The 27,961-nt window shown below is 36.9% G+C and overlaps 2 protein-coding genes and 1 long non-coding RNA gene across 6 annotated transcripts; 1 reads left to right on the top strand and 2 right to left on the bottom strand.

The window, feature by feature from the left end:
* Positions 1–36: 36 nt before the first annotated feature.
* LOC117426845 (protein mono-ADP-ribosyltransferase PARP9-like) lies at positions 37–7,433 on the bottom strand. 4 transcript variants are annotated; one of them, XM_059033875.1, is made up of 11 exons: positions 6,790–7,433; positions 6,670–6,695; positions 6,483–6,554; positions 5,216–6,132; positions 4,460–4,687; positions 3,753–3,974; positions 3,296–3,374; positions 2,077–2,661; positions 1,755–1,894; positions 1,355–1,511; positions 37–858 (listed from the first exon to the last, which is right to left on the bottom strand). In XM_059033875.1, exons 4-11 carry the CDS (start codon positions 6,101–6,103, stop codon positions 566–568), a joined length of 2,592 nt encoding a protein of 863 aa, XP_058889858.1. In that variant the 5' UTR covers positions 6,104–6,132; positions 6,483–6,554; positions 6,670–6,695; positions 6,790–7,433; the 3' UTR covers positions 37–565. The 4 variants fall into 4 exon arrangements, with proteins under 4 accessions (XP_058889858.1, XP_058889861.1, XP_058889859.1 ...); XM_059033878.1 differs by having other exon boundaries at positions 7,343–7,433; XM_059033876.1 differs by lacking the exon at positions 6,670–6,695.
* Positions 7,426–27,279, top strand: LOC117426843 (protein mono-ADP-ribosyltransferase PARP14-like). The gene is made up of 17 exons (XM_059033874.1): positions 7,426–7,702; positions 14,620–14,732; positions 14,992–15,022; positions 15,348–15,605; positions 16,413–16,637; positions 17,307–19,570; positions 19,757–19,993; positions 20,407–20,628; positions 20,853–20,949; positions 21,603–21,752; positions 22,062–22,124; positions 22,335–22,511; positions 23,299–23,505; positions 23,756–24,376; positions 24,616–24,764; positions 25,888–26,062; positions 26,691–27,279. Exons 1-17 carry the CDS (start codon positions 7,516–7,518, stop codon positions 26,975–26,977), a joined length of 5,463 nt encoding a protein of 1,820 aa, XP_058889857.1. The 5' UTR covers positions 7,426–7,515; the 3' UTR covers positions 26,978–27,279.
* LOC131739480 (uncharacterized) lies at positions 10,841–27,867 on the bottom strand. The gene is made up of 3 exons (XR_009330596.1): positions 27,575–27,867; positions 26,756–26,903; positions 10,841–12,525 (listed from the first exon to the last, which is right to left on the bottom strand). It is a non-coding gene; the product is annotated as an uncharacterized LOC131739480 (long non-coding RNA).
* Between the last annotated feature and the right edge of the window lie 94 nt (positions 27,868–27,961).

Here is a 27,961-nt window from a genome sequence, read left to right as displayed (position 1 = left end):
TATTAAATATCACAATAAGTAAAACCACACAGAATGCATTGTAATTTTACTTTATTTAGAAATATTTTTTTGGTTTTAAGGTCATATCATTTTACAATTAAATGTTCCCCTATTTGTTAAAAGTATATTCAAAATAACATTCTGCCACTAAATAGTATGAAAGGCTTACAAAGTTACTGTTTTTATTATTGTCAGCTGCTTATAAAAGTGATTCAATCTGTTGATCTTGAACCATAATTCGTCAAGTCAATACATCACTTCCACCTTTTAACACAAAATAACTTCTAGATTTGAGAATTAACACAATTATAAGGAAAAACAAAACAAACCCTAAGATAAACAAGAAAATAATCATATACAATACATATCTCTTAAACAAATAAATGATTAAACAATATTTTTATTAAAGTATTTAGATCAATAATAGTGATTATCTGATCATAACAAGCCTTTTAGCACACATATGAGAGACAAAGTTTGAATAAGGCTGTAAAAATTACATGTTAAGGGACAATTCTGTTATAATGAACATCTCAAATCAGGCGTGTCATTTAACATGTCTTCATCATGGAGAGGCAGATGACTGTCTGCATGTAATTAAATATTCAGGATAAGCTTGCCGACTGTTGAAAATGACATGTGTGGACGTTCCACCGGAAACACTATCATACCGTGTCATGCTGTCTGCTCTCTGACTAGGAGGTACAATCAAGTCTGGTGAGCCATTTGTGGTTTTCCCAGTCACAACCTGAGCTTCAAAGATGTAAATCATTGCATCCCTCTCAAAATCATTACTCTGGTCTCTCATCAATGTATCAAGCGTTTCATTGAAATATAGACCAGCTCCCAAATTTTGTTCTGAAAAGAAAATAGGAATATTAAAGAAGCTTCATGTTTACAAACCATTCTATCTGATACTGTATGCCATCCACCTAAATTATGCCCCTGTGGAACCTACGTTTTTGTTAGTTTTGTATTCTTTCAGCCACATGAATATTTTGCTTTTATATGTTACAGAAATAACAAGTTCATTTAACTTTTGGCTTCATCAGTTTCGGATACAGGCTACTATATCTTTTCTTGACAGTCATTAGAAGAAGAATCAAGATACTCATACCCAAAGTTATGTCACCAGTTTGGAGAGGAATTATATGTTAAGAAGTGTACTATTTGTGCACAAGTGAACACTCTTAACAGATTCAGTAGGTATAGAAGCACCTGGTAGGTTTTTAATGAGAGTCATGGCATAATACTACTACTACTACTACTACTACTAATAATAATAATAACAATAACAATAACAATAACAATAACAATAACAATAATAATAATAATAATACTACAAAAAACATACTTTCTGGCTGGGAATATACCCTCTGAAATCCTGCCCTGCATACTGGAATGCAGAACTGTGCTGGGACCCGGTGGTACAGAGTCTGTACCTTTCCTCCAAGAGCATTCTTTTTCAATTCAAAATGAATCCTCAGAAGTGGATTCTTTATACTTTCAATCTAAAGAAATTAAACAAATAATTAAAACTTAACTGGTTAGCACTGAAATCTCACTAAACTGCTACAGATTGATTGAACTGTACAGGAATTTGGTTTGTCTGCTCAGTACACAGACTGGAAAACAGTAAGTTTGTTCATACGCTGTTCATGTTGCTCTCATGTGCTGTCAGTAGATATAAGCCTATTGTGTAAGGATTTTACATGGCAGTATATATTACCAAGTTACTTCATGGCTTCATGTACCTTAACAACTTCAAGACCAGTTTTTTTATATAATTGGACTTTCTCTTTATGCTGATTTTTGTAAGAATCTTCAACGATCCTTTGATAAAATGACCCATTTAGGGTAGTGTACATCTCGGCATGATCCATCTCCAACAGGCCTAGACAGAAATGAAAAACATAAAATGAATGTAACCTTTCCAGGAGTATGACAGAACAAGCGTCAGCATCATGAAGTTCAGAACATTTTATCGTAGGAATAGAGTTACATATAAATGCGGAGAATAGTAGTATGCAAGGTTTTTACAAATACCAATATGTAACGCACAGCATCTGTACTTACATTTCCTTTCAAAATTGTAAGCTTTTCCATGGTCTGTCATAGCTATCGCACTTTGCTGTCTGAAATTAAATGAGACTTTGATTTTCTGTCCGTTAATGATAATAACTGGTGACATCTTCCTTGACAAGTATGCTCTCTCTATACTGCTTGTGATCTCTGTTTCTGCCAGTGCAGGGATGTCAGTACATCGCCACTGGACCAAGGATTGCAACATCTCATTCTCTTCTGCCATAGCATACTCTTCCTGCACTTCACAGCACAACTTCTCAACTGCCAGCATTGTTTTTATGACTCTCTGGGGAGTGCCTGTAATCTCTAAACTCGCTTTTCCATCCTTTACCATTTCTTTTATGGACACTTCGTAAATACACTGAAACCTAGACAGATCAACGTGCTCCTTCTGGCCAAAGTAATAAATGTGGTTGTTCTGAATGGTGAGACGTTCTGGAGAACGAAGCAGGGTGAATCTGATCCATTTCTCTGCTTCCATTATTGCTTCCTTATCTTCCCCAAAAATTTCAACACACGGTCCTTGCTTATTGGTACCCAGAGAACTGGACATGGCATCCTTCCATCTGTTGCTTTCTAAAATATTGTAAGACAAAAGAGGAAGATTTAACAGACAATGTTATTGTGACCCAGTGATTAAATGTTTAGCTGGGAAAAGCTTTTTTGGAAAATTAGGGGCTGTTCAACTATCATCCCCACCCTCTGCAACATCTGTGTTAATCCCCCTATTTGAATAATTTCAAATACAAAAGCAAGTATATGATTTATTTATTTTTTTTACATGCTGATTTTGTGATGAATGTTTGATCACATCATCATAGCCTTGACATCCTCCTTGTGATAATGTGATACTTGAATGTCCCCTATGAGTAAATGCAGAAAGTTGTTGTGCTGTCATGACAAGACAAGAAATGAATATCAAAGGAAAATGTCTTACACAACTCTGTCTCGTATATGTCCTTCCATAACAAATAGTAAAAAGTAGAGAGACAGCTGTGTCAAACATGGCTAAAACAACAGATGACAGTTAATACAAATAGGTTGTGAATAGGGACAGTGTAGAATTGTATTGATATCTAATTAAAATACCAGAACGAAATAATTTCTTTTGAAATACCTCTGCGTATAAGAAAGTGCTACCCAGAGATTTGGTTACAGGCATGTGCCTTACTAGCCCTAGTAATTGGGAGGATGAAATCTGTATTCTTACCATTGGTCGAGCTGTCAGAAGCTTGGCTACCAGCACTTTTTAATCTTCCTTTAACTGCTTTTAATTCCTTCTCAAAGGCCTACAAAAAAGGTAAAATTACATATAGGCCAGGCATTCATACTGATAAATATTCACCAACACCATCAACAGGAATTCTCTCCGCTGTTTTAGAAACAGCTATACTCCCGATCTACTGATGGCTACTGCATTTATTCATTACCACAAACCCAATGTGTTAATCTGCTGTGTTACACTAATACAGTTCTCTGTGCCTCCTAAAAATGTCACGAGGTAACCAATTATCCTCACCATTCTCTGTGTGATATAGTATCTCCATCCCTCTGATATTTGTTTTTTGGATATTAAAGATTTTCTTTGTAACAACTCGTTTTTATGCAGATTTAATGGATAGCACTATTTGCATAACTATAGATGAAACGCCACATACACACATTACCTTGACAGTGCCCTGATCAGGTGGATATAGAACAAAGAAGACGTCAAGTTTACTGCCCTTATAAACGCGTTCAGCAAAATCTAAAACTTGTTCTATCATGATTTTTGCTACTTTGTCTTTAGGGAAACCCAGATTTCCGGTGCCAATGGCAGGGAATGCAATGGATTTCTCCGAGTCACTTTCAGCCATACGTAAAGACTTCATCACAATTTTAGAAAGTATCTATAAAAAAAAAAAGAAAAATAAGATGCTCCACATACAGTAGAAACAAACACCCACACAATAAAACAAATACAACTGTATAGGTAATACAAGTAAGCCGACATAACATGAAGCAAAACTTATCAACTATCAATTTAACATCTATTTACAACAATATGGTTTCTTAAAAATATTCCAAAAGTTAAAAACAGATAGGCATCTTTAAATAGGTTCAGATTTCTGAACCTGTAATAAACACGCCCTGCTGTCAGGGGTAATGCTGACCCCTGCTGGTGAAATGAGGTGAAGACCCTCATTAGGGAGCAGAAAGGTTGTCAGTCTGCAGTTATCCCCCACCTGTTACATTGGCAATAAACACACTTCTTTGGACTAAGAATGAGACACACAAACATATTACCAAATGACTCAATGTAAAGCACTGAAAATCCATCATACAAAGTGTTGTTTTGATTTCTAAATTAATAAAATAATGATACAGTACAAACCTCTGATGACTTGTAATCTGACCAGAATGGGCATACAGTGTGATATAGAAAATCACAGCCCATTTGGAATCCTCTAGTTTTTATCACATCACCATGCTGTGCATATGAGTTTGTTACTTTATTTATTTCATGCTGAAGTTGTCTCCCAGCTTTACTCAGAATTGCAAGAGAAACATTCCCTTGGCTTAAATTAAGATCTGTTGCCACTGTATTCACAATCACATTAGCCTGCAAAAACAAAACCATTATTGTTCAAAAACCATTCAAACCCAGGCTTAACGTAAGGGGAAAGTCATCTCTGGTGGAAGAGATTTGAAACAGGATGTCAAATATTACACATGTATGCGAGTAAGATCTGTATCATTAATGCAGACACAAAACTGCTGTGAACCAACTGTAAAGAAGACAGTGGAATAAAATTGACACGAAAACCCTACTGATTCATCTAAGTCAAAGGAATTTTCATAACAAGCTTGTATCTAAAACAGTTTCTGAGAAATGTTTAAAAAAGTGGCAGCAGCGTTGCATGAATATATTAAATTCTGCTCTAATAATGTTAAGTTTATTGTTTAATGGCTGTTGGATGTTTCATGTTAACAAGATGTAAGATATATATGTTGTGGATATATATATATATATATATATATATATATATATATATATATATATATATATATATATATATGATATTATCATTAGTTTTTTTTTTTTTTTTTTTTTCTGGAACAATAGTACATACATGAATTGAGATCTTACCTTCTCATCTTCAATACACCCCTGTTTGATATGCACAGTGACATTTCCTATTCGGACTGAATCTGCTGATTGGGTAGGTGTGTGATTTGTTACAGCGTCACTGTAGGATAGTCTTTTGTCATCTGCAGGGCCAAGCACTGTTCTGCAGGCCTTTTCCATTTCAACGACTGTTTTATCATCGTGATTAACCAAGCGGATCTCATTTAAACTACTCTTCTTTGAATAGTTATGCAATCGTTTTATTGTTTTTACAATGATTTCAGCGCAGAGAGCTAGAGGGAAGCTGAATAAACCGGAGCTTAAAGCAGGAATGGCAACGGAATGAATACCTTCTTTCTCTGCTTTCTTTATCACACTACATACAGCTTTTTCGAGCAGAGTTGATGCATGATCCAGTTCATGTTTACTGATCTGTGGATTGCACTGAGGGCCAACAGCATGAATAATCATCTTACAGGGAAGGTGCCCTGCTGTAGTAACAACTGCTTCACCAGTAGGCACATCCCCGTTCTTTCTTATGATTTCATCACTCATCGTTTGTATTGTTGGCCCACCTGCCATTGACAATGCAGCAGCAAGGCCACCATAATGCTGTAATCTAGCATTGGCAGCATTGACCACAGCATCAACCTTGTGTGTGGTCAAATCATCTTTCCAGACAGAGATCTTCAGCCCCTTGTCCAGTGTCTTTGAATACCTAATTTCAGGTTTGAAGGATCCTGCTTGTGGGTTTCCCCACTGAGATCCAATAGCTTTGGCATTCTTAAGAACAGCATCACATCCAAATTTGCTCCTCACAACATAGCTTAAGTCCCCATGTTCACTTAGAGTTTGTGCAATTTCACTATCAGCTGGAACTTGTATGATGGTTTCATTCATATTCATCATGCTCTCCTTAAAACTATTCTTTGAAAAAGCTACAAGTGAAAAAAAATCAAATAAAAGTTGAAATACAATACAGTACTAACATGACATACTTCTGGGTATCATCAAAAGTTCTCTAAAGTAATCTAAGACTTAATGCAATTACCCTTTTATTTGTGTGCTATTTATTTATTTTATTTGTGTGCCATTTTTATGTAAGCAACAACATCAGAAAAAAATATACAATACATAATTAAAACGTTATATATATATATATATATTATATATATATATATATATATATATATAAAGTCATTCGTGCACAGCCCAAGTTAATAAATCTTTCATGTAGATGCTGACCCAAAACGGCATAGAATATGAAAAAAGTAGTTATATATATTACCTGTAGTAGTTCTGTTGAGAACTCAAAGTGCGCTCTAGTTGCAACCCAGTCGTCGATTTTGAAAGTGAATACCTATTAAACAATGTAAAAAATAAAGGAACTAAAACAAGAAAAACCTGTTGTCTTTCACAAGGACGCAATGAAAATATATTCAAGACTAGAGCAGGCGCTAATCCAGCATACTTACCTACCGCAGAACAGGAGTTTTTTTCACTATACGAAGAATAAAAACGAATGTTGATAGATCCAAACACATTATTATTTTAGAAACACGCCATTATTAAAAGCACGTAATGTATTTACTTACTGGAGATTAATTAACCTTCTTTTCAGGATCCCGAATCAGTTTCTATATGATTATGCCTTCATTTGCACGCAAAAAAAACAACCACCTACTTACAAGAAATCGAAAGTGAAACTTTGACTGTAACTGCACTTGGTCTTTGTACGGAGGCGCTACGGTCTTGCAAAATGGTGTTTCAAACACTACTGTCAACGTCTAGTTTAGAAAACGACCCAAAAAGCGCTTTTTAAGTTACAGTATTTATTAAATAAAAACGGCTAAGAGTTTAATTTTTAAAATCTCCAATCAAATAACAAAGTCTGAAAATCTCCCCTCCGCTTTAGGTTTAAAATCGTTTTAGCTTTGATATACACTGCAGGTTTTTTTTTTTAAAAACTGTCTTTATTCTTGCCATTATTCACTACACTAACTGCATCATTTTAAAGGGCTAGTAGCAAGCATTAAAAACACACATTAGCTTTAAACGGTTATTTAAAAGGTTTTAATTAATTAAAAGTTACATGTTATGCAAAAAGTTTAGACAAACGTTTTGTTAAACAACTAGCCTATAACTTACTAGTAGCCGCGGCACTCAATAGGTGTGGTGATTAGCTGATTGGATACAGTCTGCAGTATGTATCCAGAAGGTTGTTTTGTTAGGGGACTTTCCGAGAAATGAAAGTGAAACGAAATGAACTTGCTCTGTATCATCGAGCAAGGAAATAACTGCAGTTTTTACCGCTGGTAACGATGGCGGAGACGTGTCCATACCCGCTCTTTATAGAAGGCGATTGGAGCTCTGCTAATTCTAATACTGTTAAAAACAAACTTCAGATTTACTTCCAGAGTAAGAAGAAATCTAACGGGGGCGACTGTCGAGTGGAGTATGAAGACACCAGCAGAAATCACGCTGTTGTTTGGTTTAAAAACGAAGAGAGTACGTAAAAGTGTTTGCTTATTTTTGCTTTCTGAAATGTCTTCTGAAAGGCTGGTTTTGCTTTTGTAGACTATATATATATATATATATATATATATATATATATATATATATATACATTTTGTTTAAATCGCTTATGAGTGCCAAGAATACATTATATTGCTATAGAGTGCTATTGAGAAATTGAGAATGTGGGGTTCTGAATTTAAAACAGATTAAAGGGATTGTTTGTGACACCTTACATTTTTACTCCCCTTGGTAAAAGCAGTACTGGGTAATCTGTATTTGAATAGCCTAGCTGCCACTATCACTCAGCATGTTGTTGTCGTGCATTTCGTTTGTGTGGTATATAGCTTTTTATAAATCGCAGAAGTAACAATTTAGATGTAAAATGCAATTTATAAAGAAATCATAGGGGAAAGCTGGCAAGTTGCATGGAAACATTCAGTCACGCATATAACTTATGTAATATGTTAATATTTTCAGTGGTATTTTAAGTTGCATTCCTATATACCAGCAGTTCATTTTTAGTTAGTTTAGTTAGTTATTGCATGTTTGTTAAAACATATAAAACAATATTAGATAAGCTAGGACTGTGCTGTGTAGTAGACACATCATTATCATCATCATCATATTAGTATTATTAGTAGTCGTAGTCGTATTAGTATTATGGTTAATAGTGTTACTTCAATATGCTTGCAGACTTGCAAGTAATTCAGTGCATCAGGATATTCTACTTTTTTTAAATACAGAAGCCTTACGGTTAATTATTATAATAATAGTATAATCTTGAAACTATAGGCCCAGTTTAATTAAGGACTGTTTTGGGATGATGGTTAATAAACATTCTCATTTGTTCTTCTTTCTTTTATTAACAATACATTCCTTAAAAGTAGGGCAGTGTAGCTCCAGGCCTCCTATCACAAGTGTTAGCATTTGTATATTTTATCAGAAATATATTAATATATATTTCAGTGGGGAAACAAACATATTACATGCAGATGTGGGACACTCCGGTTCTCAAGGCCCAATACCACCACAGGGTTAATAGCAGGCATTAATCAGATAATTACTACTTGAGGAGCTGAGTGGGTTTATTTGGTTCAATTGCATCATTTATTTAAAACAGTGTATCAGGATATCAATGGAATGGAACCCCCAAACCCCTCCAAGATTCTGTTTGTTTCAATAGAATGCAAATAGTGCCCTCGTGTGGTGATATGTCCACATGTACAGTATGCTTGTAGCAATGAGGCCTGCTGTTTTTGTACTTACTGTACAGCACAGGTTTTCAACCTTTTATTTGAAACGGTACCTCTTAAATACAAAATAGTCTGCACTGTAAATGTTTATCACGTTCCTGTTTGCTTCCCACCTCAGCATAATTGTGTGCCGTTTAAAATGTTTACAGTATCAAAAACATTAACTTCAAGATAAAACTATAATTACTATCAATAATACAATAACACTTTTTATTATTATTATCTATAACTTTCTGTCGCTTCGCACTTTCTGTGCTCTTGTGTTTTCTTCCTTCGTTTTTCATTTGCAAGTAAGAAATGTATCAAACACCGAAAATATATTCAACCAGCCGCTATTGCTGTTAATAAAATGCAACTGCAGTAATAGATAAAACAAAAACCGTCAACGTATGAGTATTGTGATGACGATTTATGTTTACCGCATCATTTGTATTTCCAACAAACACAGAAATATTGTGCTGCACTGATATGACAAGTTGAAAACAACAAAGATCATGAGAAGCACAGATCTCTCTCCATAGGCACAATCGCCAGACACCTAAGTGCTTCATCTGTATATCAAAATGGAAAGCCAAAGCCACTCAATCGAAATCGCACATGCATACAGGTGGAAAATGTGGACGTGATAGATTCTGTATTTTTTGTGGGATTTTTTTTCATTAGCGGTTCACTTTGAGTTGCTAAACAAAGATTGAATAAGTATGACAGTGGTTTAGCGAGTATATAATACCGTTTTAAAAAAACAAACAATTCAAGATCATTATTTTCTCTTAGGCCCGGACCAAATCAAAACTTTGACCCACCTGCTAATCGCAAATTACAAATCAGAATTTGATGAGTTTTTATGAGTAGAATAAGATTCTTACAAAAAAAGAAAACACTATTAAATACAGTTGTGTAAATTGCGATTAGCAGGTTGTCAAAGTTTTGATTTGGTCTGGGTCAGGTCCCTTAGTTTCATTTTTATGTGTGCATTTCTGAGTCGTCCTGCGTACCCCCTATGACTCTTAGAACTAAGTACCCCCGGTTGAAAACCCCTACTGTACAGTATCAACAAAGATATTTAACTTGTGTTTTGTGCATTACTGACAAAGAGTTCTTAATTGTTTTAATCAATTTGGCTTCAAAGAAAATATAAGCAAATTATATTTAATTTATTTTATATTTATTTTTCTTATGTTTAAATTTGATACCATATATCTTTTTGTTTGAAGGTTGTTTTGACGTTTTACTTCCTTCTGCACTCTGACTGTTCCTTCCTTTGTATAATTCGTCCAGACTGTTTTCTGTCTGTATTGCATGTGGGTGAATTCATGTAGGGCTTTATTTAAATCAACATAAATAAACTGCCTTGTCTTATCGAGGGAAGTTTTGACCTGTTTTTTTGAACGATGGCATAAATATGTGTGAAATAATAACTATCCTAATTTTGAAGGCTTGCTAAATGTTTACTGATGAGTAATGGCATGTAATGATGAGGAGAGCTGATGCATTTCCTGTGGGTTTGCAATTGGACAGTCGTTGTCAGACAAGAAAACTACATATAAAAATACCTTACTGCCAAATTGGTAGGATTTTTGTTCAACATGTTCAATGATTTGAAGATAGATGTTGCAATGTTTTGACGTGGGAGCATGTGATGCCCACAGATATAGATTCAAGGTCTAATATTGTGGAACAGCTTAGGATTCAGTCCATGTTTTTCTAGAAAAAACACACAATTCCAGGCAGTTCTGGGTTCAGTGCAAAAGTATTGCTACATAAAAATAAAAATCTAATCTAATCTGTTTTATAATCATATGCATGCCCCTCTCTAGAAGATGTTTTGATTTATTTTCAACAAAAAAGTGCAGGTACTCATATGCACAGTCGGGTCTAAACATTTTAAAAATTGAGACAATTATTATTATTATTATTATTTATTTCTTAGCAGATGCCCTTATCCAGGGCGACTTACAATCGTAAGCAAATACATTTCAAGTGTTACAATACAAGTAATACAATAAGAGCAAGAAATACAATAACTTTTGTTCAAGCAAAGTACAAGTGCGACAAACCACAATTCAATAATACAGCAGATAATAGTGATAGTTACATCAGGATATGATTAAATAGTGATAGTTACATCAGGATATGATTAGATACAAAGTACTACAGGTTAAACACTTGGCAGATTACAGTATTCTGAAGTACAGGATTAAATGCAGTAAAATAGGGGGCAGATAAGAGCAAAATAAAGTACATTTACATGAAGGGTGATAGTGACCCAGGATACAAACAGAGGAGTTCTACAGGTGCTGTTTGAAGAGGTGAGTCTTAAGGAGGCGCCGGAATGTGGTCAGGGACTGGGCAGTCCTGACATCTGTAGGAAGACAATCTGAGTGCCAATGAATAAATATTTTAAAAATGTATACATATTGGTACGCGATACATTTATAAATACAAAATAAGCCTTAAAAAATAACTGATCAATTATAACCAATTCACCACAAACAAAGAAGCTGAAAACACTGACAGCTTTGTACCCTCTGCTTGTGTCACTCAGTCATTATTATTTATTTCTTAGCAGACATCCTTATCCAGGGCGACTTACAATTATTTTTACATACAATTACCCATTTATACAGTTGGGTTTTTACTGGAGCAATCTAGGTAAAGTACCTTGCTCAAGGGTACAGCAGCAGTGTTCCCACCTGGGATTGAACCCATGACCCTCCGGTCAAGAGTCCAGAGCCCTAACCACTACTCCACACTGCTGTTTACTACAGTCATATACTGTAATATAACACTTATGTTAAACCTTAAATGACAAGCACTAAGAAATATTACATTATGCAGTAACTGCTGTAGATGTTATAAAAACTGGTATAAAAAACTGTGCTATGAAAAAACGATGCAAAAAGGTCTCTTGATTATCAGGTTGGTGTTGTACCATCCATGTCATACAATGTAATACTGGGGTGATATTTCCCAAATTTCTCAAAATTGAGACCAAACCAGAGCATATTGGAACCGCACCCCAGAAGTATAGAGGGAGAAATTACCACCCAGAGCCAAAAGCAGGCAACCTCAACTCAACAGCCTAATGAGGAAAAAAAGTGTGGTCTCGGACGATTCACCTGTAAAGGTTTTAGTTGGTGACAATGATAATACAGAAGAAGTTAATGCACCTAGACCCAGTACTAGCAGGGATCCAGGTTCTCTTATAGACAGAGAAGAGCCTAGTACCAGCACCCCAGTAGTAAAGAGGTTAATCCTCTATCCGGCCACCCAGTGGTTCAGGACATTGAATTACCAGACTTAGAGGTATCACCCACTAACTTTGGGACTGCGCAAGCGCAGGACCCGAACCTGTATCATGCCAAAGAAAACATGAAGGTAATCAATGGGGCCCCCATAAATAATGAAAACATGCCTAATACTTATCCCTATTTTATGATGAAGAATAACTTGTTGTACAGAGTGGATAACATAGAAAATAGTGATTGAACAATTACTGGTACCTACAGGTTTTAAAAAGACGGTGCTCGATTTGGCCCATGGACATGTTTTAGGGGTCACCTGAGAATGGAAAAAACACGGGAGAGAATGTTAAAAAGGTTTTTTGGCCAGGTGTTTATGGAGAGGTGTCACAACATTGTAATTCATGCCTGGAGTGCCAACAGACCGACCCTAAACCAGCATTCCGTAGCCCACAAGTTCCTCTTCCCATTATAGAAACACCTTTTGACAGAAAACCATGGATATAGTAGGTACATTACCGAAGTCCGCTAGAGGGCACCAGTATATGCTGGTCATGTTAGATTATGCCACCCGATACCCTGAAGCCATTCCCTTACGCACCATGGCCTCAAAAGGCATTGCAAAGGATCTCATGTTTGGTCGGGTGGGCATCCCAAAGAAAATCCTTACAGACCAAGGCACCCCATTTATGTCTCGGGTTATGACGGACCTTTATAAACTCTTGAACATACAGCAGTTATGAACATTAGTGTATCACCCACAGATAGATGCCTTAGTTGAAAGATTTAATCAAACCTTGAAGTCCATGTTGCATAAGGTGATTGATAAGGATGGGAAAAATTGGGATTTCATGCTACCATATCTGATGTTTGCCATTCGTGAGGTTCTACAATCGTCACTGGGGTTTTCACCTTTTGAGCTTTTGTATGGGAGGCACCCACGGGGAATATTAGACATAGCACTGGAAACCTAGGAGCATGAGTCCACATCCTATCGTAGAGTGGTTGAGCACATCACTAGCATGCATGATAGGATAGCAGCAATCACTCCAATCATCAGGGAGCACTTGAGACAAGCACAAGGGCACCAGTGTTTCACCTATAACCGACAGGCCATACTACGAGTGTTTCAACCAGGAGATAGGGTGTTGGTGTTCATCCCCACTGTTGAATGTAAATTGCTAGCCACATGGAAGGGGCCATATGAGGTGATTGAGAGAACTATAGGGTGGAAGTGAACTATAGGGTCCGACAGCTAGACCGTAGTCATTGCAAACAGATCTACAGATCCCACCCTACCAATAGGGACCCCTGCAGTCAACATAGCACCTACACTTTCCTCAGAGCAGATGCACAATGTGAGGGATTTGGTGGAAAAAAATGAGTGTGTTTTCAGGGATACCAGGTAGGACAATGGTAGCACATGACATTATCAAGGTACCAGGAAAAAAAGTAAATATGAGACCATATCAGGTCCCAGATGCTCGTAGGGTTAGGGTTAAGTAAAGGCCGGTTGAACACCCTGTTTTATTCTTGAGTCGGAAGCTGGAGCCCCGGGAAAATAATTATGCAATCGTGGAGAAAGAATGTCTAGCAGTCAAATGGACTCTGGAAAGCTTGCGGTATTACTTGTTGGGCCGACGATTTACCTTGATCAGTGACCATACCCCACTTATCTGGATGCACAGATCCAAGGACAAAAATGCCATCGTGATGAGGTGTTTTTTTAGTTTACAGCCTTTTAATGTCACCCTCAAACATAGGGTGGGGAAAGACATGGGAAATGCTGACGGATTATCCCATGTCCATTCTTTTTTTTCTGCTGTCGCTCGACCCAGGGGGTCGATGCTGGGGAGAAGGATATATGGTAAACCTCGGGGCATGGTCCTCAATGGAAGGTATGTGAGGGCAGAGGTTTTGCTAAGATCTTGCCCTTTCACGAAATGGGGTTCTCACTGAGAACTGCACTTCACAAAATGGACATCCAATAAAAACTACATAGCCCAGAATCCCATGCAGGTAATTAGGTGTGTGAAGGAGTTTGGTGCTGAGAGAGAATGAGAATGAGAAAGAGGTTTGTTTTTACTTGGATTTTCTTGATTGGTTTATTGTGGATGACTTTGGACTGTTCTGATAACCCAGTTGAGTGTTTTGGCCTTGTTTTGGAAAACAACCTGATTATTGTTTATAAACTCTGGACTGGCATTACAACTCTGATTATTGGACTTCCCCTTGAAAATAAACGCACAGGTACCATCTTGATTAAAATAACTTGCAGTTTTGTGTCAATTGCGTTGTCCCCGCTCAAACTTGTGACTACATTATACCAAGAAGGAACTACTTCGTCACAATACAATAATATATAATCTGTCTTAGAAAAAAATCTACTAATAACCATTATTTTCCATTTTAGCAAGGAAAAAAGTTCTTGAGAAACAAAATCATAAACTGAATATTGGAAACGAAAATGTGAGGCTGACTGTGAGACTGCAGGAGGAACCGGAAGAGAACACAACACCTGAGCCAGTAAGCAGACAGCTTGGTCACAATAATGGGGATAATTATACGCAATGTAATTGTTCTCAAATATCAAGACTGCACACATTGTTTTCCTTTCCTTACATATTTATTAAATAAGACATAGTACCAGCTAAAATTAATAGGAGGTTCAATTTCTGTTTACACCTTTTCAAATCCCTTTTTTTCTTTGAAAAATATCTTTATAGCATTTGCATTTCAGTTAGTGTTGAAAAGTGTATTGATTTATTCATATATTTTGTTTCAGGAAAAGGAAAGTCCATGCAAACCAAAAGAAGGTAACTAACTGCTCATTTAAATCAACATTTTTGTTTTCGACGCTCAAGCCTTTAAATGTTTTCCCAGACAAACTGATCATTTTCACATTTATTCCTTTTGATAATAAAATATATTTACTTGAAATTCGTTATTTAAAAGCACATTATGCACATTATGTGATTATGTTAATATTGACCTGGATTCTGTTTGTGTGTGGTTAAACATATAAACCAATCCGTTACGAAATCCAGTTTCAAAACCCTCTTCTTGGTTTATATCTATTTATTTGTCAGCTGTTTAATTAGCAGAAGCAGTAGAGTTCAATAAATATATCCTCTTTTTCAGTTGAAGATGCTGTTGAAGTATTGAGTGGAGAGAGCCACGCGGCTTCACATTGTAATACGACGTTTGAAGAAGAAGTCTGTGAAGAGATTCCAGAGTTTACTGCAGTTTTGCTGGAAAATGTTCCGGAGAAGATAACGCAAGAAATTCTGGGAATGATGGTGGAGAATATCTCCAATTTATCAGAAGAAATTGGGGATTTCAGTTTGGAAATAATTCCTTACATAAACAAAGCTGTTGTGTCCTTCAAAACCAGCAGTGGTAAGAATAAGCAGGGATTCGGGGTGGTGGGCAAGCTATAGAAATGGTTTATAAAAATAGTTTTATTTGGTATGTGCATTGGCCTTTCACTTCCAGAGGCCAGGAAGCAAGTTTTCCTCACTATAGCAACTCTACTGATCAGTCTTGCTGGGCCTTGTCTCCCAGGTCCAGGGTAGCTTGGCAACAACAGCTGCTTGGGTCCTTTGTGTAAAATATATATATATATATATATATATATATATATATATATATATATATATATTGGCTAGAGAGTGGGAACAGAGGTCCCATGTAGATCCTCGATCCTCCTGGGATGGTACAGCACATCGGAAGCAGTACTGAGGTGACATTCGAATTGGGGAGAAAACAGAAGTACATTAAAAAATAATAAGATCATTTGTTAGCATCGCTGAGACTGAAACCAAGACTGAATGCAAAGCAACACATGCCAGTAGAACTCTACAGCAGGTATGATTCAACTTTGTTTTGTCATAAGAAGCATGGCAGTTTAGCAGACTCTTCAGCAATCAACAAAAGTGGTGTTGCAGCTGCAAGGATATCTGCAGCAATTTATAGGGTCGTCACTCAAAATGTGGACTGATCATGTCCAACGGTCTGTCTATCGCGAAGACGACAACAGCTTTGAATTATCACAAATGTTCTCCAAACCTTTGTCAGAGCCCCTCTGTGTTTGTGTGCACTGTTTTATCTCTGCCAGCATGCATAGCATCAATATTGAAGCTAGGTGAACGTAGCAGAGACTGTCAGCTGTAATTCTGCTTTATATATTTTTTATATTCTTTACAGATGCACCATCATTTCTTACAAACTCTGTCGAAAACAAGAGGTTTAAACAAAACAAAATAGTTGCGAAACCCCTTGAAGTAACCTGCAGTGTCAAAGTGGAAACCCTCCCTCCGAATACCAGTGAAGAGCTGCTATGGCTGTACTTCGAACGATTAGGAGAACTGGACAACATCACAATGATGCCAGAAGACACTTCAGCCGTTATCTCATTTAAGGATCATAAAGGTAGGTCACAAAATGCTGGTTCACCAATTGTTTTATGCCAGAGCTTTGTGTTAACCTTGCACTGTATGTTGTATGTGTCATCTCAGGGGAAATATACTGGTGACATTTAATTTATATTTGGGATAATAGATTGAAACCCATTATGAAAAAGAATGATAGAAAGCAAAGGGTTCTGGAGGCATCATAATCAGCAAGACCAATGGTCACAGTTAATTGTCGCCAAATATGACTCTCTTCATAATGGTTGACACAAAACATCTGCTATATGTTAGAGTGATGATACATACCAGAGGGGATTTACAAAGCCTTTTACTCCAAAGTGTCCTTAGCACCATTTAAAACACTTGTTAATATCAAAAAATGCACAACCTAAGAATACCTAGAAGCCCTTAGGTTGTTTATTTAACGTCGATGGGATTTTTTCTCCATTTAAAAAATAGTGCTACTGAAATGGCTAGTGAATAAGAAACAAGAACAGAACGTGTTTCTGCCATTGTTCAGTATTCCACAGAAAAATGCATTCCTATATAAAAGACATTCTCGTAAAGTTAAATTAAAATGTTAATTTTAAAAGAGATAGTCAACACAATTAACCATGGGTCAGTATAGACAGTATTTTATAATGCTTGTGTGATATGCTTACATTTCATTTGTGTTTTTCATTTTCAGTTCTAGAGACTATCAGAGAAAAAACACACACAATCAGTAAAACAGCTGTAAAGGTGTATCCTTATTACGATTCTTTGGGCACAGCTTTGTATGGGAACGAGAGACCACAGTGGAAGCTGCCAGACCCATTTGCTGAGAATATTGATCTTGGCATTTCGAAGTTTCTTAACATGAAGAAGACACATGTTACAGATATAAATAAAACAATGGCTGAACATTTCTGTGAACTGAACTGGCAGCAGTCTGGGAGCCCATTAGTAAATATCAGCCCATCTCCTGCCCTTTTGAAGCAAAAGTCCTTGACTGCTAAGCATATCAATGCCTGGAAGGATGATGCTTCAAGTGTGTTTTCAAATGCTATGTCCAAGTACAAGTCCTTTGAATGCCATGTAAATTCTTCCGTCTGGAAAATAAGTGAAATGGAAATTCGCAGTGCAGTGACAGATGCTGTAATCCTTACCTCAGACATGGTCCTGGAGAAAGTCATGATAGCGGGAATGGCAGAGGATGTTGACAAATTACAGAGGGATCTGACTGAGATTGTGGACAAAGCCGCTAAACTAATTGAAAGGGAACAGAATAGCGTGACAGAGAAGGTTCCTGTGGTACCGGCCATGTATAACATACTGAAGCACGATGGACTTGAGGAGAATGTCATGAAGGATTATCCAGAGCTCACGCTAGCTTACAAACCGGATGCGAAGAGTCTGATCCTTTCTGGTTTAGCGGTCGAGGTGTTCAGTATCAAGAGCAAAGTACTGGAAGCAGTCATGCACATGAAGAGGAAGCAAGTTGAGCTCAACCCTCATATTGTCAGCTTTCTTAGTGAGGTGGATAACGAGGACCTATCATACTGCATCTTTACTGCAAATGGCATCAACGCAATGTGCGAGACTCTTGAAAGTGTTGTTTTTATCATAGGAAACACAGCTCAGGTTTTTATGGAAGCCGAAAAGCAAATTCACAACATTCTAGATTTTCAGTGCATTGATGTAGAAGACAGCAAAGTGATCAAGAAACAAGAGTGGGTGCATTTAAATATTCGTCTAGACAAGGAATACAACAGCCCAAAGAAAAGAATGGTAATAAAAATCTTAAAAGAACAAATTGTCATCGCCGGCTATTGTGATTCTGTGATGCAAGTGTGCCAGCAATTGTCTGATTTTGTCGACAAGAACACACACATGGAGGAATCTGTTAGTGTGAAGTCCAAGGCAGTCATCAAGTTCATCCAAGATAAGAAAACTGATTTGTGGTGGGAGGTAGCCAACAACAACGACGTCAAAATCGACTTTGCTGTCCAGACTAACCAACCGAAGATCAACATAGAAGGTCCAAGGTCTTCTGTTCTGGAAGTGAAAAGGGTGTTTGAAAATATAGTTCGATCCCTTCATTCCGATGTGTTGAAGATCAAGAAGCCTGGGGCTAAGAAGTTTTTTAAAGACAAGGAAGAAATGTATGTTAATGCAGCCTTGCATCAATCGAAGTGTGTGGTGATGCTTGATGATGGCGATTTCTTGGAAATAGATGAGGAAATTGACCCATCTCACTTCGTGGTGCAGCTGCCTGATGGGTTGGTTGTTTCTGTTTATCAAGGTGATATGTGCAGATGTAATGTAGATGCTGTAGTCAATGCAACTAATGAAGACCTGAATCATATTGGAGGTATTGCAGGAGCTCTGCTTAAAGCAGCAGGGCCAGAGCTACAGACAGAGTGTGATCACTATATCAGAAAAAAGGGAAAATTGAAACCTGGTCAGGCAGTTTTAACAGAGGCTGGCAATCTTCCTTGTAAGTACGTGATTCACGCTTTAGGGCCCAGGTGGAATGCAACAGAAGCTAAGAAAGCGGTGTATCAATTAGACAAGGCTGTGAAGGAAAGCTTGAGCGTGGCAGAAACCTACAACTGTACATCTATAGCTATTCCAGCTATCAGCTCAGGAATCTTTGGGTTTCCCTTAGAGCTGTGTGCTGAAACAATTGTAAAATGTGTTCATGAACACTGTAAAGATAGCTACAGAGATAGCACTTTGAAGAAGATACACCTGGTTGACAATGATGGCAAAACAGTTCAGGCCTTGACTGTTGCTGCCCAAAAAATATTTGCTGACTATGTACCACAAGTGAGAGCAAAGACTGCTAAACCTGCTCCTCAAGAAAGGAGACCCTTGAAGAAGGTGGAAAGCACAGACGGACTCCAGGAGATCCAAACAAAAGAAGGTCTGACCATCATCCTAAGGAAAGGAAACATCCAAGTTACATCAGTAAGTAGATGGCCTGTTTCACTTTCATATTCCTTATCAGCTGTATCTTACCTTCATTTACAATCACATTATCTTATATAAAAGCTATCAATAAAATATGGCATGTTAATTAGGAAGTTTAAATATGTTTTTGGGGAAGTTTGGCCAGTATTGTCACACTGATTTTCTTTTCTTTTTTATCTGCAGACGGATGTCATTGTTAATACCATTGCTGCTGACCTAAGCCTTAACAGTGGTGCTGTTTCAAAGGCTATTTTTCAAGCAGCTGGTTCAAAACTCCAGACCCTGTTGCATGAGGCGGCCCAGGAATCCACCCCTGCTGAAGGAATGGTTCTGAAAACGGAAGGGTGTAATTTGAAAAGCAATTTTGTCTTTCATGTGATTGGTCCCAGGTGGGATTCAGGGAAAGGCGATGCAGACAAGGTGCAGTTACGTCTTTTTACTTTAACCTTCAACTTAACTGTAGCATCCTTTACTTTTTATTTAATTTGTAATTGCATAAAGAGGCATCAATCCCAATAATAATAATAATAATAATAAAAATAATAATAATAATAATTAAGAATTAGCATAACAACTTTCATACACGGCCTTTATCATTTTTATGTTACTAGAGATCTGGAGCTAGGGCTGTAATAAAATTATCCCAAGTGCACACTAGTTCACTAAAGCAAGGGCATGATCTTTTCTAGTGTGTGAAGTTAATATTTTATTATTTATAATCTTATCCTCAGCTGTTTCTCATATTTTAGGTAATCTTAGGTAAAAAAAAATCTATGCATTTTTTTTTTTTTTTTCTAGCTGAGAACATTTAGATTAACCATTTTTATCCACAGATTTTGAAAGGAATCATTAAAGAGTGTCTGGAAGAAGCTGAAAAGATGCAGCAGAATTCACTCGCCTTCCCTGCCATTGGAACAGGCAATTTGGGGTTTCCAAAACCTGTGGTAGCCTCAGTCATGATGGAACAAGTGTTGAAGTTCAGCACTAAATGGAACCCAAAGCACCTTCAAGAGGTTGTTTTTCTGGTGCACCCCAGTGATACTCAGACACTTCAAGTAGGTGTACACATATTAATGTTACCTTTAGCAGTGCCAAAAGTACCTAAAAATATATACATAAATCAAGTATATTATTATTGTTCACACAATGTCTCAATGGCTTAAGCCGTATGCATGTATCTTAAAGGTGTTTTTGAGCATATCCGGTTATAATCAGAAATAAAATATGTGAAATCGCCCATCTCCTAATACAATTTAATTGAGCTTTTTTGTTCTACTAGGCATTTACGGATGAATTCAAAAACAAGTTCCAGGGCCAAACTAAAAAAGTTAAACAATCAGTCAGTTCTTCTTCTGCATCTGCTCAACATGGGGCAGGTAAGCTTTTTTTTAAAAAAACAGGAACACACAGGCAGTTATGTACAAGTGCAAAACTGCTCAAACAAAACTAGTAAGTAAAAGGTGTGGCTCTACCCTACTTCCCTTTTAAAGGAAGGTCCCGCTGTAGAACCTGCTGTCCTGACAAAACTCTCTCTAAACGACATTCCTATTTTCTATTTCTGTATGTCCTTTCTTCTTTCTTTTACCTTTCTTCTTTCTTTTACTCAATTTAATTCCTCTCTTTTATGAACATTAGTACAAGCTAAAATTGGCAATACATTTATCAATTTGAGCCTGACCATATTCCTGCCAAATTAACAAAATGAATAATTTTCATCTAACTTTATTCACACAAACCTAAACTAAAACAAAACTAACTGTGGTGGGATGCAGTCCCTGTCACAGACAGTGATAGAAGGTATTGCATTCCCAGGGTCAAAACAAAGAAACAAATATCTAAAATCATGTACAAAATATTAAGTAATGATAAATAGTACAAGCACTTCAAAACAATTAAGAATTATCTCAACTTAGACCGTAAACTTTGCTATCAAACTGGTTTTGTTACTTATGGTACTAGTGGAATATATTACTGGGTGAAAATACAGTACCAGTATATTAACAACAATACTTTCTTTGTTTCCTATTAGGTTTTGTAAATCAAGTCTCAAATCCCAGTCTAGGTGTACATGAGATGTTAACGGGAACCCTTCAGTTGCAAGTGGTAACAGGCGACATCACAAAGGAGACGACTGATGTTATTGTGAACTCATCCAACAATGACTTTACCCTTAAAACAGGTCATATTTTATTCAGATTCATAATCCTGTCTTGTTTATCCAATAATTTTGTGAATGGGACCTTTAACAGTTTTACAGTAATAGTTTTATTAGCCAAACAATTCTATTTTACAAACAAAATTGGTCCCTTTTAGTTTAGATAATAGAGGATAATAAACCAGATGTGTATTAAATTCAAATGATTAAATTACAACATGTTTGTAATTGGCATGTTTTAAGGCTTAGCTGCTACTTAACACTGGGTAATTCTTAATATAATCTGAACACTGTATCTAAAAAGTACTCTCTCACTCTTAAAATCCGTTTCAGGTGTATCCAAGGCAATTTTAGAGGCGGCTGGCCAAGCGGTTGAAATGGAGTGCGCAGAGTTAGGTATGAATTTCATTCTTGTGTTGATGATGAAAATCTTTTTGTTGAATTTGTAAATGTTGTGCAGAGTACTCAGCAGGCCTCGTGAGCTTCACCCACCCTTACTGTATATATCTCATCACTCACAACATCCGACTATAGTAACAAATGTATTGCTTTGCGTGTTTTTGTGTTCATTCCACATTCTCATGCGCATTGCTTTTGTTCTTCTAGGTGCACAGCCTAATAATGGGATAATAATTACAAAAAATGGAAATTTGCAGTGCAAGAAGATCATTCACATTCCTGGACAAACCGACCCTATTAAAATAAAGGATTCTGTAGGAAAAGTTCTGCAGCTGTGTGAACAAAACACATTCACATCGGTAGCTTTTCCTGCTCTTGGAACAGGTATGCTGTAATGGACAATATAATAGTTAATGTCAAACAGTTTATATATTTTTTTTTTGTATTATTTTGGACTGGATCACTTTAGGCAGCTTGAACTTTTAAGTAGCGGTTTAAAATGAGTTTCAAGATTCTGAAGTGAAGCTTTAGAGGGGATTCTACTGGTGGAATCATTTCCAATCTGTCCAGAATGCAACTGGCTGAGATGATCCCTGACGTTTAATAAAACAATTATCTATTTAAAAATACAAGTAATACCAAGCTTTTAGCTGTAGGCAACTTATATCTTGAAGGGGAAAATATAAAGTTCAAAACAATTAGATTCTGCACTGGAGCTAACAGGGCTGAACATATAGGAGGCTGTGTGGTCCAGTGGTACAAGAAAAGGGCTTGTAATCAATAGGTCCCCGGTTCAAATCCCACCTCAGCCACTGACTCACTGTGTGACCCTGAGCAAGTCACTTAACCTCCTTGTGCTCGGTCTATTGGGTGAGACGTAGTTGTAAGTGACTCTGCAGCTGATGCTTAGTTCACACACCCTAGTCTCTGTAAGTCGCCTTGGATAAAGGCGTCTGCTAAATAAACAAATAATAATAACATCAGTGAGATGAACAAGTTCCTACATATATAGAAAATATTGCTGCCTTAACCATGGGTCAAAGCTAATATGTAAGGTATGAATCAGACAGCTAATAAGAGTTTATTCTTGATCAAAGGTCACGTCCCCTCAGTTACTCAGGTGTGGTTAACTGTTTATTATTTGTGCTTCTCTTTACTTTTCTCTTCTCAGGGCAAGGGGGTGTAAATCCTTCAGTTGTCGCTGATGCAATGCTGGATTCTGTGGTTGACTTTGCAAGCCAGAAAATGGCCCAGTCTCTGAAAAAAGTTAGAATCATCATCTTCCAGCCTCAGATGCTAACTGAGTTTTTTAAAAGCATGCAAACGAGAGCTGGCACAACCCCGCCGGAACAGAAAACTGTCTGGTCCAAGTTTCTATGTAAGTTGGGATTTTAACTTCTATTTTGCCTATTCAGTTTACCTGTCTAGTTTGTAGGTTCATAGTACTTTACATGTTGGTGCGCAGCTCTTCAGAATACTATATGTAGCCTGCACATGTTTTGTTTTAAAGCATTCATAATTTGTAAAATAAACTTGTCTACACCAGATTTGTATGTGAACTCTATGGAGTGCTCAAATGTCTTTACTATTCATTCCAAGATTTTCTTTTACTTTTTAACATGACACAGCATTGGGGAAAAAATTATTTGGAAATTCTGATGTGGAGGAAAAAGGCACCGAAGAGTTTGTGTTTGTGGAAGAAAACATTGACCCAACAGTTTTTCAGATATGTGGAGAAACAGAAGAAGATGTGAAAAAAGCTCGGTCCTGGATAACAGACTTGATTGTTAAAGAACAGGATGAGAGGACAATCAGGAACGAGTGGATCTCTTATTTCAGTGAAGAGGAATGTGAGAAAATAAAAATACTTCAGAAGAAGCTGCAGATCAGTGTGAAGCTTGAGTGTACCAAAGCTGAGGGTTTCATCCAAGTGGCAGGGCTCACAAGAGATGTGCTGACTGCAGTAACGGAAATCCAGGATATGCTCAAAAAGATCCGAGATGAAGAAACCCTGAAACGGGAGGCGGAGCTGGCCAGCAATTTGGTGGAATGGCAGTATGAGCAGGGAACCAAATATGAGCCATTTGACATCTTCACTAACCTAAAACTGGAGCAGGCTGTGACAAGCGAGGAAACGGAAATAACAGTGAAGATTCAAAATAAAAACTTTAAAGTGTTCTTGCCAGAGGGTCCTGCAGTAGATGACATAGACACTCATATAAAAATAAAACGAGTCAACAAGACAGAAGGTATGTTTCAAAGTTTTTTCTCATATTTATGCTCTATGATATTACTGATTGCAGGTAATTAGGTAAGCATCTTGTAAACATTTTCGCAAACCTCACTTATAAAATACCATACCTAATGACCTTCCATTAGGTTCCAAATGTGGTCAGTTAACATACACAAGCTTGTAATGTATGTATATTAGGCTAGGTTTTTGTGACTAACTATTGGCATTTTGTTGATCTTATTATCTCACTTGCAGCTCAAGACTTGGAAACACATCCAAGCCACTGGGATGATATGAAGGGATTAAAAGGATGTATTTCAGTACTAGTACAACCAGCAACAAAGGAATACCAAGAAGTGGAAGCTTTATTTAAAAAAACCTGTGGAAATCATACCATTGTAACGGTACAGATACATCTGTAACTGTAAAAAGATACAATGTGTATATTTATCTTTCTTTCTTTCTCTCTGGAACTTTTGGCTTTGTAAATATTTATTTCTGGCTACCGTTAGATTTTGGGGCACCATTTTGTAAATACTGCTCCTAGCGTTGTGTGGTATTTAAAGTATTCCTGAACATGCTTATTTATAACAAAACACGTTACTTACCGTTGCTCCCTGCTATGTCTTTTTCATCATAATCGCTATTGTTTTAATATTTGCCTTCACAAATCCTTGGTTACACATGGGTGTTGACCACTTATTACCATAAAGTATGAGGTGTATGCGTAACCCTGTCTGGCTAATCATCTCTGAATATGCTGTATCAGAAACATTCGTTCAAGTTCAGTTTTCTGATTAGGGCCGTGATCCTGGTTCATGAATACAGTATGCACGACAACATTAATATTCTTGCCTAACTACTTTATTTTTTAACGGGTTTCCTGTCGTTTGACCCATTTTATAGTATTTACTAGTTTCTTACACAAAAATACTTTTGATGGTATTTTATGTAATAAAAAACTGCTTCTGTACATACTGTTCGCAATTGCTGTTATTGGGAAGGCACGCTCTTATGAACTGTCATGCATTCATAAACCTGCTGAAGCGCAAAGCTGTGAGCGATAGAAATGTCAATCACTTACGTTGTTGCTGATACAAGTGTTTCTGATTAACGTTCAGCAGATTGAGTGATGTTTAGACAGGATTATTCAAACAACCAGTATCATACAGGAAAAGGTTGTCAACATTGATCTAACACTGCAGGCAGCAGCGGTACATAATATGTTTTGTTATAAACTCTGTAGCCTGTTCAGTAACACTTACAGCTCTATTATTGAGGGATTTCATTTAAAATATCCCACAGAATGCACACAGAAAGTAAGGTCGGGATAGTCATGGAATGATCCAAAGGCATTTAGGAGTACTTCATAAAATGAAAGTTCTCCATGTGCAGTATAGGTCCCATTTGGTAAACCATCAGGTTATGGGAAAACACAATCAATAATAAAGACAGAAAGGAGTTTTTAATCATGACATGTTCTTATTAAATTAACATAATGTAATCTCCATTTTTTATTTTTACCAGATTCAAAGAATTCAGAATCCCTTTCTTTGGAAGAACTACCAAATAAAAAAGCAAGCTTTTGATGACAAAAATGGCAAGGGCAACAACGAAAAGCAGTTATTCCACGGCACAGCTTGTGACACAATAAAAACAATTAACTCCAATGGATTCAACCGGAGCTTCTGTGGAAAGAATGGTACAGTAGGATTGTCTTTGCATTTATCTCACCTATTTTTCAGAGATTTGAGTAGTAGTGTTTATACCATAAGGTCTCATTATAGCAAAAACGCATCCTGTGTTTCTCTCGTATACCCTTATGTTGCCTACAGTTAATAGAAGTAGATGGAGACATAATACAAGCATTTCCTTTCCCCATATGTTGGGACACTTTTGCTTTCTTAATGTTAATACTGTAAAACGTCAAAGTAATTTTTTGTCAGTTTTTGGTGTTTTGGATAAGGGGGGGGGGGGGGGGGTGACTTATGCATGAATGTAAGTTATATAGCAGTGCATCTTCTGTTCTGATTTGATGTACAGTTCAAGGCATGGGCTAGTACATTCTTTAGACAGCAAGTTTCAGTACAGTTATGACATTTCTATTTGATTTTGAAATGAATGCTGCTAGAATTTAACTGGATTATTGTCTGTTAATTTCTTAAGTACTGTACTTAAGCATGAATAAAGAAAAACGAAGCATTTATAACAAAAAAATATATTAAATATAGCCTAACAAGGGGTGTGGCTTATTAGACCAATTTTATGATAAATGTATTATAACAGTATTGTATTGCTATCGTTTATCTAAAATATACATTTTATTACAGCTGTAGCCTATGGAAATGGAACCTATTTTGCAGTTAATGCCAGTTATTCTGCAAGTGGTACTTACTCTGTACCCGATCCACAAGGACAGAAGTACATGTATCTCACCAGAGTCCTCACTGGGATGTTTACCAATGGAAGAAATGGCATGATCGTTCCTCCTGCCAAGAATGCTGCAGATCCCACTGATTTGTACGACAGTGTAACAGACAACTCTGCAAAGCCAAGCATATTTGTCATATTCAATGATGTACAAGCTTACCCGGAGTACTTAATCACTTTCCGTTAATACATATTCTGCATGAAAAGGACGTTCACCTTCGTAAATCAGCCATTTAAAATATATGTAAGCACCACCAACATTTTAGTGTAAAACTAAGTACAAGTGAAGATTTAGATCATTTTTTCCATTTAACAATTTTGCATTTTTTTAAGTTAGGGAAAGAGTATCCAGGTTGTGTTGCATTACTGTACTAAAATGACTAATATTATTGCCACTGACCTGTTATAACTTTCTGTATATGTAATTGATTTAAAAATATAATAAACCTATGATTTTGGTTGTGTGACTGACATAATATGGAAGTGTCACAGATGGTTTGAGTGGTGACTTCAGGTTCAGTAAGCCGCAGTAAAACACGGGGTGACGGGGTGAAACCGAGGAGCTATGGCTGCTCTCAGTGCATTTATTAAACAAACAAATAAAAGATTTAAACAAAAACAGCACATGGCACGTTAGGCCAAAATAAATAGACAAACAAAACGGACTAACACTAAACAAACAGTGAAGGAACAGACAAACGAACACGGCGAGTCAAAACAAACATGTCTCGTGCTGGTCCTCCCACACAAAATAGCAATTGTTATAATTATTTTCTTTACTTACTTCTCCTTCTCTCGCCCGTTCTCTACTCACCGAACACCCAACCCCAAGTGAGTCCTTCGTGCCTCTATATATACAATTGAGTCGGGATTTAATTACTAATTAATTATTCACTTGAATCCCAGCACGTGAACTAATTTGTGCAATCCCTGTGCTCACATACTATTACATACTTTATCAGCACGTGAAGTGATTGTGCAATCCCAGTGCCTAAATACAACTATATATTTTAAATCACTCGTGCTACACAGACCCATTTATATCCCGTACACCCATATATATACACACCAACATTAACACACCACACGCAACATATAACACAAAATACACACAGGGTGGGGCACACTGTCACTGAAGGCTCTGCTCAAATCACCATGTCACCTTGTAGCG

The sequence above is a fragment of the Acipenser ruthenus genome, chromosome 11 (assembly GCF_902713425.1).
Source record: "Acipenser ruthenus chromosome 11, fAciRut3.2 maternal haplotype, whole genome shotgun sequence".
Taxonomy (NCBI): Eukaryota; Metazoa; Chordata; class Actinopteri; order Acipenseriformes; family Acipenseridae; genus Acipenser; species Acipenser ruthenus.
Note: the sequence above shows the minus strand (reverse complement) of the source record. Positions and strands in the feature narration are given on the sequence as shown.

Coding starts and splice junctions, on each gene's coding strand:
- LOC117426845 (XM_059033875.1), bottom strand. CDS start 6,103: ATGATGAATATGAATGAAACCATCATACAAGTTCCAGCTGATAGTGAA. Junction 3,375..3,752: donor CTGATCAGGGCACTGTCAAG/GTAATGTGTGTA, acceptor CCTTTTTTGTAG/GCCTTTGAGAAGGAATTAAA. Junction 859..1,354: donor GGTATATTCCCAGCCAGAAA/GTATGTTTTTTG, acceptor TTTTCTTTTCAG/AACAAAATTTGGGAGCTGGT.
- LOC117426843 (XM_059033874.1), top strand. CDS start 7,516: ATGGCGGAGACGTGTCCATACCCGCTCTTTATAGAAGGCGATTGGAGC. Junction 14,733..14,991: donor AGAACACAACACCTGAGCCA/GTAAGCAGACAG, acceptor ATTTTGTTTCAG/GAAAAGGAAAGTCCATGCAA. Junction 19,571..19,756: donor GAAACATCCAAGTTACATCA/GTAAGTAGATGG, acceptor TTTTATCTGCAG/ACGGATGTCATTGTTAATAC.